Genomic DNA, 16647 nt, shown 5'->3' on the forward strand with positions numbered 1-16647 from the left:
GCCGAGATGAGCACAGTAACCCGGTAAGGCTCTGGAAGGGCTTTGGAACTCCCGGCGCTCCAAAGGGCTGTCAAGCCCATATGAATTGAACCCTAGCATTATTGAATGCTGAACTCTGTGAAAGGGGGTGGTGAGCCTGTTTAAAGTGAACCCTGGCAATATTGAATGCCAAACTCTTTGAAAGGGGCTGGTGATCCCGTATGAAGTGAAACAAATTAATTTTGAATAACAAACTTTGTGGAAGGGGCTATTGAGCCTCTACCAAGTGAAACTAAGCTCACACCAAGCTGCTTGTATTTTGAACCAAACCATTGAACAGTGACATTGGGGAAACATATGGTTGCATGACCTGTAATGGGTGGACCATGTAGTCTGTCAACTGCGCCTGGAAGTTTCCTAGTGCAGGTATTTTCAACATCCTAACTGAAAGAACAAAGAGGATGAGGTTGTTGGTTGTGGGATGTGTGATGGGTGGACCGTGTGTTCTGATAACTGTGTCTAGACCAAAAGCCATTACCAATTGGAAAGCAGCAAAGAGGAGTGAAAACATGGTGAAGATACCAGAAGGAAAGGTCAAATGGACCTATTATTCTTCCAAGAGCACAGGATAAGGTCATGGAAGTACCAGCCCTGTCAGGGGTAGCAGTGGAGTGGTACAGACAACGCCCCTTGGAACTGGGGACGATTACAGCCTCCCAGGTAGGCTCCCATGGTAGAAATTCACACTCTCCGTGCAAACACGATAAACCTTCACATGTAAGATTCCGGTGCCCAGTGGATTCTCCAAGGCGAAGGTCAAGGTCGCCCAGAAGGAAGGACTCATCTGCTCGAAGACCATCCAGGAGATGGCATCCATTGGCAAAAGACCCAATAGCATGCCCTCACACCTCACCACAGCAGTCACAGGTCACACAACCTGACTCCCCATGTAGGGAGCAGGAAGAAGGTGAGCTACAGACCACTGATAACAATGAGGATGTGGACACACTCTCCACACTCTACACCACCACCACTCATTCACAACCACAGGACGACTGGGATGCCCCGAACGCAGATGATCCAGGTCTAAGTGAACCGGCCAAGCCATCGCCACCGGGGGAGGTGGGCTTGTTCCATACAATGATATTGAAAGCCTGTGAGGAGTTCGGCTCAGTGCCATCTGAACAAAAGAAAGATACATTTCTTTTTGACAGAAAAGGCATAGGTCTGTAATATCTATACCCATCTTAGACCAGGCCAGGAGGAAGGATTACTCCTGCTGAAAAGACCTTTCTTGGAGCCAGCTCTCAAAGGAAGGTTAGAAAAGAAGTATAATCATCTAAATCCCTTACATAACAGCCTATCACTGAGTCAGTAGTATCAGCTGCGGCTGGATGAAAATCCACCTCATAAGGTAGCAACTGCTCTGTCCCACCAGACAACGACAATCGAAAAATGGACACCTTCGGAAGAAATATATTTGCAACCGGAGCTACCACAGTAAAAGCTGCTAACTCTCTGGCGATCATGACCAGGTACAATCATGAAATATGGCACTGAATAGTGCCAATACTAGGTCATCTACAAGAGGACAAGCGTAAGGAAGCTCTTGCAATCATCCATGTAGGCAAGAAGACATCTAACCATGCCATCAATATGGCTGTCGACATTGCTGAGACCGCCTTCAAACTGATTGGAAATGGCAGTGTCCTAAGAAAACCGGCCTGGTAAAAATTTACAGATTTTAGACCGGAGGTACACAATAAGGTAGTTGGCATGCACTTTGAAGGCGACCCACTCTTTGGGCCTAAGTTTGTTGAGGCCTTAAAGGCAATTAAAGTGGATATGGACATGGTGAAATCACTCACCTCATTGCAAACAAATCACCCATTTCATCCATTTCGGGCTGCGGCAGGGTGTTCCTCCTCCATGACCAGAGGAGGACGACAATACCAGCGCAAGGTCTTACTATATACAAGGTTATAGGAAATTCTCTCAATACAAGGCCAAAGACTACAAACCACAGGCAAGGAGACACACTGGCATCCCTTCACAAAGGGGCATGCAACAAAAACAAGCATGACTACTCCCCGACCAGGTCGGCCTCCCTACATCTGCAACAGCAAGTAGGAGGCAACCTAAGACACTACCTCCATCAATGGAACACAATAACCTCAGAAAGATGGGTTTTAGACATCATACAAAAAGGACGTACACTAGACTTCAAGGATATTCCACCTCAGAAAGCAGGCAGTTCAAAAAGTACCACCAAATGAAAAGGGAACTTATTCCCGGTTTTTCCTGGTAAGGAAACCCAACAACACATGGCGACCCATTTTTGACCTTTGGGGTCTCAACAAAAGAATAAAGAAGCAAATATTGAAAATGATAACACTGGCAGACATCATCAAAGCAGTACAAAAAGGGGACTTTGGGCCTCATCACGAGTTGGGCGGTAACGCCGGCGCTATTAGCGCCGGCGCAAATTGCCCTACCACCAAACCCCCGGCGCTATTAGCACCGGATCTTGGGTTTGGCAGAAGGGTTATTGCCCATTCCCCATTGGGCCCATGTGAAGGAGTATGTTGCTTACCTGTAACTCCTGTTCTCCAGCATTGGTATCTTTCATGGATCCACATGCGCCCATCTTTCACAGGAGGGTCGAAAAAACTAATATACAACTGACTAGTCTGGGGGTTAGAATATGAAGAAGGCCTCCTGGGTGGAGCACGATACTTGATGTCCCATTGGTATGGGTTGAATGCACACAAAATGACACCTATGGGCTACTAAAGTGAAGGGAAAATGTTATACAGAAAATGTAATAATAAGGTTAACGAGGATTCCCAGCCTGATGACAGGGAATATTCAAAGCAGTGAATCCATAAAAGATACAAATGCTGGAGAACAGGAGTTACAGGTAAGCAACATACTCCTTACACAGTGCTCCCAGGCCTTGCACAGCATAATTAAAATCTTGCAAGAGTTCGGGCCGTAGGTGGGTACAGAATAAACTTCAACAAATCAGATGTCTGCCACTGCGAAATCACACACCGAGACACGGGAGGAGTTACTCCTTTCAAGTTGCAACCAAAAGCAATTAGGTATTTAGGGATCATGACCAGCCCCGATCTGAGGGATCTAGTCTTCAAGGTACAATCTAGCCTAGAGAAATTGAATATTCCACCATTGTCACTAACCGGGCGCATAAACGCAATAAAAATGGAGATGCTGCCTAAACTCATACACCTGGCCCAAATGATCCAGATGCCACACCCCAATTACACTAGATCTGGAGATTTATCTTGAGATATAAGAAGGCGCGGGTGAACAGTAACATACTACAGGCCCGTAAGGGTGATGGTGGGCCAGCCCTCTCAGAATGAAGAGCATTATCATTCGGCTTCACAGCTGTGTTGGATCAAAATATGGCAAAATTAGGAAGATTCCTACAGCTGGCGGAAGATCGAAGAGGCTGCTTTGTGGCGATTCAAACCAGAGGACATTTAGCTCTCCACCAACAAAGGTCCCCAAATGCATAATGAAGCACCCATTACTGAGAACAACACTTAACACCTGGCACTGAATCCTGAAACACAGTGGTGTGGATGTGAGGAGCTTGCCATCATTTCTGAATGAACAAGAGTGTAAAAGCTGGAAGTCAGAAGTGTCAAGAGGGAGGTACGAGAAGAATGAGTGGTACAGTTGTAGCCGAGTGAGGAGAAGTCCAACAAGTGGCCGCGCCGAGAGGGAAGAGCCGAGATGCTCAGATGCTGCCCGGAATCCCAGGGTTCCTGCCGAGTGGAACAAACAGGACTGTGAGTCCTGCTTGAGGGAAAGCAGAGAGCAGGCATCGCAGAGAAGCGGAGGCGGAGCCAGAGGCCGGCGTCCTTGGAAGTAAGAAGTTGGCAAACCAACAAGTTACTTTTCATGGGCAAAAGGGAAGACGCCGAGGTGAGCACAGTAACCCGGTAAGGCTCTGGAAGGGCTTTGGAACTCCCGGCGCTCCAAAAGGCTGTCAAGCCCATATGAATTGAATCCTAGCATTATTGAATGCCGAACTCTGTGAAAGGGGCTGGTGAGCCTGTTTACAGTGAACCGTGACAAAATTTAATGCCAAACTCTATGAAAGGGGCTGGTGATCCCGTATGAAGTGAAACAAATTAATTTTGAATAACAAACTTTGTGGAAGGGGCTATTGAGCCTCTACCAAGTGAAACTAAGCTCACACTAAGCTGAACCAAACCATTGAACAGTGACATTGGGGAAACATATGGTTGCATGACCTGTAATGGGTGGACCATGTAGTCTGTCAACTGCGCCTGGACGTGGAAGTTTCCTAGTGCAGGTATTTTCAACATCCTAACTGAAAGAACAAAGAGGATTTTATTTGTTGGTTGTGGGATGTGTGATGGGTGGACCGTGTGTTCTGATAACTGTGTCTAGACCAAAAGCCATTATCAATTGGAAAGCAGCAAAGAGGAGTGAAAACATGGTGAAGATACCAGAAGGAAAGGTCAAATTGACCTATTATTCTTTTGTGAAGCAGAAGGAAACCAGTCAATGGCTGAAAGTTGATCTTGGGGAAGGGAAATCCACAATCACAGTGTTGTATGAACTTTATTGCCTTCATCTTGGGGAAGGGCACTACAAGACCACGCTGCTGTATGAATATTATAGTCTTCGACTTGGGGAAGGGAATATCAAGACTACATGGTTGGGTGAACTGTATTCCCCTTTGGAACTTGGGGAAGAGAACCCCAAGATCAACAAATGATGGGAACACTGTTATTGATGAATCATGAGCAGACTTTGATTAATCCGTGGAGGAACGAAATTATGTTGGAACTATATTGAACTTGCATCAGAGACCTCTATTTACCCAAATGTGTAATATTTACTTTGGAACACCTATAATTGGTTGAGAACATTTCCCCCACTAGTTTTGTTGTAGTTGTGAGGACAGCATTGGTTTTGACACAGACAGATTATTGTGTTGGATTTATAAGTCATGGACCTTCCTTATGATATGATATGGCATTTGTAACGTGCCTATACACAAGTGTTTCAAGGCGCGATGAGGCAGGGAGGGGGGAACAGGGGGGAAAGACAGACAACGATCCTACTAGGCCAGGTGTCATTCAGATTGCGCAAGTGCAGGGGTAGGGGGAAAGGAAAAAGTGCAAGGGGAAGGGGAGAGGGGGAAGTGCTGAACCGGGTAAGTAGAATACAAAAATAAAATAATATATAGGGGCCAGCTGGTGGCAAGTGCAAGGTAAGTGCAGACAAGTGCTGGGAGGGGGGGGCTGTAAGGGATGCAGAGACAGTCCCGCAGTGCAGGGGTTGCCAGGGAGGCAGTGCAAGTGGAGAGTGGCTGGGCCAAGGACCGAGGTCGGTGAGAGTGGCCCAGGTGCAGGTTCAGTGCAGTTTCAATGAAGAATTAGCAGGGGAGAGGGAGAGAGAAAGCAGAAGCAAAGAGGAAGGTTTTGAGGTGCTTCCGGAACCGAAGATGGTTCTCCTCAAGTTTCAGGGAGGCAGGAAGGCTGTTCCAGAGGGAGGCCCCTGCCGCAGAGAGAGATCTACCCCCAGCTTGTTGCTTCGAGAAGCGGCTGACCCTGAGGGAGTTGGAGACAGATGAGCGAAGGGCTCGGGAAGGAAGATATTTAGGAAGAGAGAGTTGAAGGTATTTAGGCCCCAGGCCCCAGAAGGCCTTGTGGACAATGCAGAGGGTTTTGAACTTAATCCTCGCAGCCACAGGGAGCCAGTGTAGAGATTTCAGTCCTGGAGAGTTACGGTCCCTGGGCTTGAGGCCAAGGACAAGTCTCGCAGTCCTGTTCTGGATGAGTTGCAGAGGGCGGAGAGTAGAGGCAGGCAGATTAAGATAGAGGCTGTTACAGTAGTCCAGCTTCGAGAGAACCAGGGCTCTGGAGACCGTGAGCTTCTGGGGGAAGGAGAGGAAGGGAAGAATACCTCTGAGGAGGTGCAGCTGGTAGTGAGACTTCTTACATAAGGAGAGAAGGAGAGTGTGGAGTTGAAGATGACCCCGAGGTTTTTTGCCTTGCAAGTAGGAGCAGGAAGCGGGCCAAGAGAGGCTGGCCAGAGCGCTGCAGGGAAGGAGAAAGTGGGTGTGCTGATGAGTAGAATCTGTCTTACTGGCATTAAGGCAGAGGTCATTGGCGAAACAATGATTCCTTAGATTTGTTTAGGCAGGGAAATCCCACCGTAGCATAGGGTTAGTTAGATGTTATGCCATCCTGAACATTAAAAACATCCATCATTTGCTCTATAATGCTCTAGGAAATTCAACCTTGAACTGAACTGTGTATCTGTCTAATTAACAATTGGGTGGTATTCTAATTGTTCTAATCTTCACTTTGTTCTGGATTAAGTTTTGCTTAATTTTGATCCCTTCCGCAATTTCACAATTTTTCTTTTTCTTTTCTTTTATTTTGCTTTAAGATTTTATGATCAATTAACTTCAGTGTATTTTTATATGTTTTTATCATATATTTATTGCCATATTTGATGTTTGTAATTTTTAGGATGTTTATGAATTTGTTAAATATTGAAAAAGTTGATTTTTCAGCTAAATTCAATAAACAATAAAAAGAAAATCTTTGTTTAAATATATCCTTGTTGTCTGTCTCATCTCTCTTGATACCATGCTTGTCTCACAATGGTTGATAGGCGGACTTGGACAATATTATTTTGCCTGACCACTGTGTATAAAACGTGAGTCTCTATTTGTGTCCTTTTTCATCTTTCTTTTTGTGATATTGATATAAGAAGATGTGAACTGAGATGCCAATGCTACATCCTCTTTTTTCTTTCACCTTACATTCTTCTTTCGCTTTTTCCTGGGTAATTTATTTAGTCCTGTGTTATGTATTGATTGTATTATTGTTGATTTGTAAAAAACGGAATAAACACATCATAAAGAAAATACTAAATCACATAAATAAGTGAATTAAGGGTTTTTTAAAGGACACTGAATCTTCAAATTGCATTTGCATCTTCTTAACGTGGCCATAGCACATGTAAAGAGGATGCGCAATTCCAATGCGAAATACCTTAACAGGCAACGATGGGAATGGATCTAACCAATATCTCCATATCCAGCCTTTCTCTATCCATGTGCACATTTCTATATGTAAAATCTTTTGCTGAGAATAAAACCACGGAAAGCCACCTTATTTATCATGAAACCTCCATTTGTATTGCTAGAAACATAATTTTCGGATTCATTTTACACAAAGCATGCAAAAGATCTACGATTCGGGAATTCAAGGGCTATATTGAGCCGCAGACCTCCTCTCAAATGCCCACGAGACATCATCAACAGGTTCCGGGGCAGAAACCCATTTCTGCCTACCAAGATGGCTACTCAGCCCAAGGTGACTGAATCAAACATTATAAATATATAAGTCATCCTCGATTACCACATCATAAAAATAACCCAGAACAGTACACCTTGTACTTCTCTGGGTGGAGACCCTTTTGCTTTTGCAGAGACATATTACTGCACATTTGTGCATAAATAAGTACATTATTGTTTCTTTTCTTAAGGCATATGATTACTATACCAAGTGAAACTTACTTTCTCAGCTATGGGTCCCCTAAATTTCATAATATGCATTTTTCTTATGTTAATTGTCAATTGATTGAGGTTAGCATGAGCCTCCAACGCCTTTAAAGGGGTAGTCCAGCTAAAAATGTTATTTAAAAAATAGATAGGCAACATTAAAAAAAAAATACTAGCACTTTTTTTTTAAAACTTCCTATGTAAAACTTTGAGCTATTCAAGCTCAAAATTCGCAAAAGCAAGCACATGGGGGCATCCATTTTGTGAAATGGATGCCCACATGTGCTGGCTTTTGCTTTTGCTTCACTAATAAAGGAAAAGCCAGCCAGCTGTAGTAAACAAAAGCTACCGTGGGTGGCTTTTCCTTCATTGGTGCTGTACGCGGAGGACGGGGACCAGAGACCAGAGCAGGAAAGCTGCAGCTGAATCTCGGTAAGTGCTATTTATTTTTATTTTTTAAATAAGCACTAGCTGCGTTTTTTTTTCTATGTTTTCCGGGCTGGAGGAGCCCGGAAAACTTAGAAATAAAACTGCAGCTTTAAAAACGTTGTATTTATGTTTTTCGGTTGCATTTGAAGCTACCGCACACATAAATACAATGTTATTGTGTTTGAAAACGCTGCAGTTTTTCTTTCCAAGTTTCTCAGGCTCCTCAGGCTCGGAGGAGCCTGAGAAACTCGGAAAGAAAAAACGCAGCATTTTCAAACACAACCGCGTTGTGTTTCTGCCTACTGTGGCTATCACTTTGGGTCTCCGGTGCTCCTCAAGGAGAGCACCGGAGACCCAAAGTGAAAGCCAAGGCAGGCAGAAACACAACGCGGTTGTGTTTACATACCGCAGTGTTTCTGCCTACAGCTGATTTTCCATTTGGGGTTCTCGGGCTCCCCACGGGGGGCCCAAGAGCCCCAAATGGGAAATGCTAAATGCTGCAGTGTTTCTGCCTAAATCTGCTTTCCCATTTGGGGCTCTCGGGCTCCCGAGAGCCCCAAATGGGAAAGCAGATTTAGGCAGAAACACAACCGCGTTGTGTTTCTGCCTGCCTTGGCTTTCATTTTGGGTCTCCGGTGCTCCCCTGGGGGAGCACCGGAGACCCAAAGTGATAGCCACAGCAGGCAGAAACACAACGCGGTTGTGTTTGAAAACGCTGCGGTTTTTCTTTCCGAGTTTCTCAGGCTCCTCCGAGCCAGAGGAGCCTGAGAAACTTGGAAAGAAAAACCGCAGCGTTTTCAAACACAATAACGTTATATTTATGTGTGCGGTAGCTTCAAAAGCGACCGCAAACATAAATACAACGTTTTCAAAGCTGCAGTTTTATTTCTAAGTTTTCCGGGCTCCTCCAGCCTGGAAAACTTAGAAAAAAAACGCAGCTAGTGCTTATTTTAAAAAATAAATAAATAGCACTTACCGAGATTCAGCTGCAGCTTTCCTGCTCTGGTCTCCGGTCCCAGTCCTCCGCGTACAGCACCAATGAAGGAAAAGCCACCCAGCGGTAGCTTTTGTTTACTACAGCTGGCTGGCTTTTCCTTCATTAGTGCCGCAAATGCAAAAGCCAGCACAGGCGGACATCCATTTCACAAAATGGATGCGCCCATGTGCTTGCTTTTGCGAATTTTGAGCTTGAATAGCTCAAAATTTTACATAGGAAGTTTTAAAAAAAAAGTGCTAGTATTTTTTTTTTAATGTTGCCTATCTATTTTTTAAATACAATTTTTAGCTGGACTACCCCTTTAAGCTTGTTTGTGGAACTATCAGTGCCTGAAAAGAAAATCACAAGATCTGCAGAAGCTAGCCTTACTAATTCTGTGGTACCAGGTTTAATTGGATTATTAGCAATCCTTTCTTATATTTCTTCTAGATCGAAGGGCAAGCAGTTAATATATAACTGTGAGAAACCTGAGGGTGTTCTCAGTGATCCTTTGTTCAAGTAGCCAGGAAAGGGCCATCACTCTTGGATCCCAACCCTGGGGGCGTACGAGCAAGAGAGTATCACCTGGGCAAGGGGTTGTTGGGGGAGTGCGGGGGGAGCGCCCTTGTGCGAGATGCAGTGTCTCCTTTTTTCTGACACACCCCTACCCGACATCCCCTCTGTCTTTGTAGAATATTTTCAGCAGTCCCGTCACAGCCTAACTCTTTACTCGAGAAAAGGGAAAGAGAAAATACCATGGAAACCAAACCATCTTTTAACCCTTAAAAGTAGCCTGGCCAACCCCCCCTTCAAAACCCAGAGGAAATTTCATACATCCACCTTTTTTCTCCCTAGAGAACTACAAAACACAGCATTATTATTTTCTAAAATATCCTTCCTTTTCTGCCATGTTCGCACAAGAGTTACCTACAATCACAAAAGGAAACCACAAAACCCCTTCACCCATGTACTAAAATGTGGAAGAAACATCCAAGAAGAAGGAAGATTACCCATGGGAATCAATGCTCCAGGGATTCCCATGGGCAGTCGCCATTTTTTCCCAATAAAGAGGGCATGCAGAGCCAGGCAGGGCTGGGCAACTGCTCACAACTGACTTCAATTAACACTCCCTATCAGTATAAAAAATGGTAGAACACACAGACACATTCGGAGCGAGCTGGGGATGTTGGATGGTGCACAGAGGCCAAGAGGAGATAATTCAAGCCGGGAAGACCCTGCAAGGTCTGGAGGAAGGAGGACTGTCTATTTGCTGGGCCCGTGAGTATAGGGAAGGCTGCAGTATGGAGAGGAAGCTGTGACTCCAAGCAGCCAAACCAGTAGCAGCTGAAAACTACCTGGTAGCACCCAAGCCATAGCTCCTCATCTGGGCAGAGAACCAAAGCCTAGGCTTTTGAGGGGCAAGTGGTGAGACCCTGACCTCATGGACATCTCATTAAGGCCCACAGCAACTCCCAAAATTGCCAGAGTGCCAAAAAGGATAGCTAGCAAAGTGGGAGCGAAAAGGACTGTTGCATGATGGGATTCAAAGTCCAGAGACATTTCTTTTTGATAAAAACAGAACAAGGCAGTGCACGAGAAGGAGCGGCTCTTTCAGAGCGGTGGCAAGTCAGACAGAGGAGGGCAAGAGGCCAGAGGGCTAGGGCCAAGAATCTACAGGCCAGAGATCTCTTTTGCGAGAAAAACTTGTGTCTCAGAAGCCGCAAGAACTACACACGCCAACCCAGCAGGAGAGAAAGAGGAGCGTCTGAAGTGCTACAAAGTTGCAAGCCACTCTCCTGGGTGAACGGCAGAGTTGGGGAGGCATGGATGCAACAAGACTGATATCCTTGATTTCCACATCAAAAGTCATGAAGGCAAGGAGCCTCCTGACATGACTGGTGAGTCAAGAGAGCACAATGAAAGTCTGGCCTGTGTGTTGGAGTGCTTGCAACAACTACTAATAGGTAAAGGTTACGCGCAAGATAATAAGACGTGAGAGAAAGAAAGCCCATTGTTGTGCACTGTAAATCACGAATGCTAAGAATCAGAGTGGTCCGGCAGAGGACGTATGCCCAATTGAAAGTCTCTAAGCTACAAAACCATTATATTAAAAAAAGACAGTCACAAGGGGGGTTGTGAAGCTGCAAGGCAGCAGGAAAGCTTGAGAGGTCCAAGCCCGACAGAGGGAGACCTGTGAATTCATGTGATTTGATGCTTGGAGAAGGGAGCCCCTTACAAGTGCTGCGATTGCGGGGTCCAAGCCCGGCTGAGGGGGACCTATGTTGAATCAGGCACTTTTGTTGAAGGAGTCCCAAGCCCGACAGAGGGAGACCTATATGAACGTTTGATACCGTGAGAGGTCGGAGCCCGATTTGAGGGAGACCTATGTGAACTTGTGATACTCTGAGAGGTCAGAGGCCGACGGAGGGAGACCTACGTGAATCTTTTGTTGAACTGTGATTTACTGAGAGGTCCGAGCCCGACAGAGGGAGACCTATGTGAACTCTTGATGCTTTGAGAAGAGGTACAAGCCTGACAGAGGGAGATCTATGTGAACTTTTTATTGAATTGTGAAAGAACTTTGGTGAACGGAAAACCAGTGACTATAATGTAGAAGGTCTAGTGGGCTATGAGACGGTATCCATATGTTTGGAGCCACACTGTGTCATCACACACCGGGCGGCCAAGCATGAAAAGGATACTTTGCTAAAACATTGTGACATTTTGTTAAACACTGATTTTCCCTTTGAAACACATTTCCATTTTCATATGTATTGTAATAGAATGAGGGCAGGCAATAGGCTTTTCTAGTTTAACTATTATAATTTTGGACTAAGACTGACTAGGACGGACTATCTTATTATTTGATGGTATTACTATCTTAGTAATAGGGCCAGATAGGAGTGTTTCAATCCCTTTGAAGTTGAATAAAAGTTGTAAACTTTGCATTCTTGTGTCAGTGTCATACTTGTGATAGCATTCCTCCCTTTCATAACCCTGTTTTACTCCTTTACTTGTAGAAATGTCTTACATGATATGATATGATATTTATAACGTGCCTATACACAAGTGTTGCAAGGTGCGATGAGGCAAGGGAGGGGGAACAGAGGGAGGACAGACAACGATCATACTAGGCCAGGTGTCATTCAGATTGCGCAAGTGCATGGGGAGGCGGAAGAGGTACAGTGCGGCACAAGGGTAATAGAATAAATAACAGTAGGTAAGGTAAGGCCAGCAGATGGCAAGTGTAAGGGTAAGAGCAGACATCAGGTGTCAAGTGCTGGTGGTGGTACATAAGAGTACCCACACTATCAAGTCATACACTACATATTGTGTTTGTATGAGGCAAGATGGTTACATTTAATAAGCCCAAAGGTATATCGTTTTGCTTCAATTTTTTCCACAAACAATTTCTAGCCACTAAATCAAATGCATTTGCATAATCTAAAAAGGCAATACTACCTGGAAGAACACCCTGTTTTAAGTAAGCCTTCGATGAACCCATTGAGTAGACTACCCGGACGCTTTCTAAATTTCGACTGAAAGACGGACAAGACATTATTCTGTTGTGTCCATGTGTGTTTCTCTTTCAATTACAAAGAAGCAAAGATTTTTCCTGAAATATCAAGCAGGGCTATGAGACGGTAGTTGTTTGAGTTATCTCATGCTCTTCTTTTATAAACTGGAATAACATGTGACTAGGTTCACGAAACAGGTAAAATATTTTTGTTAATTTGCTTAAATAGGCCACCAGAATATCCACCCACATATAAGGTGATGCCTTCACCACAACATTTGGCAGACCATCGGGCCCCGACGATCTTGACTTATTACGTTTTTGAACTATTTCTACGAAATCCTCCTTGATAAACTTCCCTTCCCATCTTGCTGACAAGTATTATTGGGTGAAATGCACAACCTAAACTCTTCCCAATTGGATTTGACTGTTCTTGAAATTGATGCCTACCATCAAACAAGAGAATCCATATTTTTTTAGAATCATTCTTAGCTAAAACCCTCACATTTCTTGCGATTTTGATGTAAGTGAATATTTTATGTGAACTTTCAACCAATTTTTATAATGCTGCAATCCCATCTTTTTCAAACTAGAATAATCTTCCCATCCCATATTTGCTGTTAATAACAATGTACACTCTATTCACATCTACTTTTTCCTATGATGAACCTTAAATCATGCTGTGTAAAACTCTAAGTCTCTACCAAGAGAGCTAATCTTTGATTGTAAGATTTAGACCAAGTTGAGAGCTCAATGCTTTATTACATATACCATATGTATACGATCAAGGTGAGAATGTGGTAAACAATTTAAAACAATGTGAGTGTTACACAGGACAGAAAACATAATGTGGTGCATGACATGTACATAAAATAACAGTAATAAAAAAAACACAAGTATGACTCATATAAATCCGCCTACCACCGATTGTGAGACAAGCATGGTATCAATAGAGATGACACAGACAGCAAGGATATATTTAAACAAAGCTTATTAAATGTTCAGGATGGTGTAACACCTAATTAACCCTAAGCTATGGTGGAATTTCCCTGCCTAAACAAATCTAAGGAAGGTCCATGTCTTATAAATCCAAAACAATAATCTATCTGTGTCAAAACCAATGCTGTTCTCACAACTACAACAAAACTAGTGGGGGAAATGTTATTAATGAAGTGAAGACATGTGGTCTTGAAAGTCATCCGACATGTGTTTCGACCTCAAGGGACCTTTTCAAGGCTAATATATATATATATATGTATATATATATATATATATATATATATAGTGTAGTATTCCATTTGAGCTAAATCACACAATCCACAACGGGATACACTGGAGGTTACATCGTGGAAGAATTCGTCGAATACGAATTCGACAATTTTAGTTTATCGAATTTTGCCAAAAATATGTGTGTTGAGGGTAATTGTGATCATTAAGATAAGGGGAAGAGGGGAGGGTTCGGGGGGTCTCCCCCACATATATTTGTGGCCAAATTGAATTCAAGACGACAAAAATTAGACTAAATTGTAATAGATAATAGATAAGTCATTTATAACGCGCCTGTACACAAGTGTTTCTAGACGGGAACAAGACAAGGAAGGGGAATACAAAGAGGAACAAAACAAACGATCTTACAAGGCCTTATGTCATTCAGATTGTGCAAGTGTAAAGGGAAGGGAGAGGAGAAGTGCCAGGGGGACGGAAAGGGAGAGTGCAAGCAAAGCTCAAGTAAGTGCCGCTGGGGTGCAAGGAGGCAGGGGACTGGTGGGTTGCAGATGCAGTCCCTAGTGTGCGGTATGCCCGGAGCCAGTGTAAGGTTCAGAGGGAGGCCAGGTAACCAGTTAGTGCAGCAGACGACATCTGCAGGGCCCAAGGAGGGCGGCCAGAGGGAAAGTGGTAGCAGGGGTCCCAATGAGAAGGATCTCAGTCTTACTCGCATGCAGGTAGAGATTGATAGAGGCACACCATTCCTGGATCGCGAATAGACAATCAGGAATGAGTGAGAGAGGAGGCATAGGGGAGCCTGATGGAGAGCTGAGTGTCATACACATAACACTGAAAGTTGGAAGAGAAGGTAGAGATGAGATAGGCCAGCGGTGCCACTTTTAGGTTGACGAGCCAGTATGAGACGCAGAGCCCTGGAGAACATCACAAGTGGAGAGAGAGGTGGTGGAGAGAAAGGACCACAGTTGGACCAGGGAGCGTCGATCAGAGAGGAAGGAGGTCAACCAGGCTAGGGCTTGATCCGTGATGCCCAGGTTGTCACAGAGCTGATTGATCAGGATGGCATGGTTGACTGTGTCGAAAGCAGAGGAAAGATCAAGGAGGGTGAGGACAGAAGGAAGGCTAGAGTCAAGATTTGAGAGCAGGTCTTGACTCGTGTTCAGCAGAGCAGTTTTCGTGCTTATGGCTGCCAGCGCTTAAAGGGGGCCCCGTCCCACCGCCCGCAACATTGGCGGGATGCATTATCCCGTCGCGGCCGCAGCCGCGACAGGTGATGCGCCTGCCATGAAGTCAGGCGAGCTGACAGAAGTGGCAGCCAACCACAGCGACGCTGTGCCTGTCTGCCACTTCCGTCAGTCATAGTAACTGCATCTGGTGACCCCTCGCGCGAGAGGTCACCAGAGGCAGTTACTGTCCCTTTGTTTCCCCAGGTCGCCGAGGCGTCTTTAACCCTCGGCGAACCTGGGGATTCCTCGACATATTTCTATGTTTAGAAAAGATGGCTTGCAAAGTACACACACCATAGTAAGGTACGCACACAGATATATAACATTTATATATATTTGTGTGCATACCCTACGGTTTGCGTACTTTTTAGGCCACGCCCCTCCCACAAGCCACGCCCCCAAATGAGGGCCCCCCCCGCTCGATTTCTCACCCCACTTAAAGCCCTGGTGGCTGCTCTAAAGCCAGACTGATGGCCATGGAGACAACCAACAGATTCGGTATGGAGAGTAAGCTGGGAGAGGGCCAGGAAAGGCGTGATAGAGATTGGGCAGCAGTTTGCCAGAGAGGAAGGATCGGCAGAAGGCTTCTTAGGAGGGGTTGCACAAGGGAGTGCTTTAGTGGGTAGAGGGAAGTTCCAGTGGCAAAAGAGTGATTGCAAAATTCTGCCAAGGCTGGAGCGAAGGTGTCAATGTGATCCTTGATGGTTCTGGAGGAGCAGGGGAGACCCTGCTGTATTTTCTTTGATTGGTATTTTCTTTTTTTTTTATGCAAAAGGTTGAAATGTAATTTAACCATTTGTTTATCAATAAAATAAAAAATAAATATATATGTAAATACTAAATTCTTTCGATGTTTATCTTTTAAATTTGCTCAATGTCTTTGATTTTTGGATTCCTTAAATGTAAATGGGATAAAGCCATATCAATTGTATAAACAGCATATGACATCCTTCATGGAGTCACAGAAATCTAAGTCATGTTATTCTTTAATCATGTGGTATATGCACATTGTAGTTGACAGAGTTCACTTTTCATGCAGCTTTATGATTTCTCTCTTTCTTGCCCAGCTCATCCTAAATCATTGATGTCTCAGTCCCGCATGGTCATTCGGAAGATTCTGAAACAAGTCAACCGAATACATTTCATTGACCAGCTTGAGATCCCGCTCATGATGATCACGTACCTAAAACATCAGTGATAGTGGAACGCAGAGGTTGTCGCAGCCACCACCACCACCACCATCATTGCCACAGCAGGCGAGCGTGCAAAGGACTGGAGTCAAAGGGCAAATAATATGTACATCAACTGGATACATTTTTGGAATGCTAATTACAGACAGTAGATGGAACCTGCGAGTAGACAAGCCCTACTATTTGTTTACATAGTTTATATTTATTCATATTTATGTATGTACTTTAATTATTCATATTGTGAATTTTTCAAGGTCACCACCGGTGATGCACACCAGAGAGAAATTCCTGGTAAAGAGAGGATGAACCGACAAAAAAACTCTGTAAAATGATTTGACATTTTTTTATGGGTCATTATCATTCATACACGGAATTCATCACTATTATCCATGTGCTTGCGGACAAGAGATAATTTCCCAATTCTAATCCTCCGAGAAGGCAATGTGTTTCTAAGTAGTAGCAGAAGCCATGGTCATTTGCCCTCTTTTGGGCCCCCACATCTGGCCCCTTGCCTTCCCTCTGTT

General features: G+C 44.4%; 1 protein-coding gene across 1 annotated transcript in view; it reads left to right on the top strand.

Moving 5' to 3' along the window:
* Positions 1-16280, top strand: part of ASB12 (ankyrin repeat and SOCS box containing 12) — a 141536-nt gene extending 125256 nt beyond the window's left edge. Inside the window, exon 3 of the mRNA XM_069612539.1 lies at positions 16001-16280. Within this exon, the coding sequence (XP_069468640.1) occupies positions 16001-16131 (131 nt within the window). The 3' untranslated portion in view covers positions 16132-16280. The remainder of the gene's footprint in view (positions 1-16000) is intronic.
* The last annotated feature ends 367 nt before the right edge of the window (positions 16281-16647 follow it).

This window comes from Ambystoma mexicanum, chromosome 5p (genome assembly GCF_040938575.1).
Source record: "Ambystoma mexicanum isolate Mex_15411 chromosome 5p, UKY_AmexF1_1, whole genome shotgun sequence".
In the NCBI taxonomy this organism is placed as follows: domain Eukaryota; kingdom Metazoa; phylum Chordata; class Amphibia; order Caudata; family Ambystomatidae; genus Ambystoma; species Ambystoma mexicanum.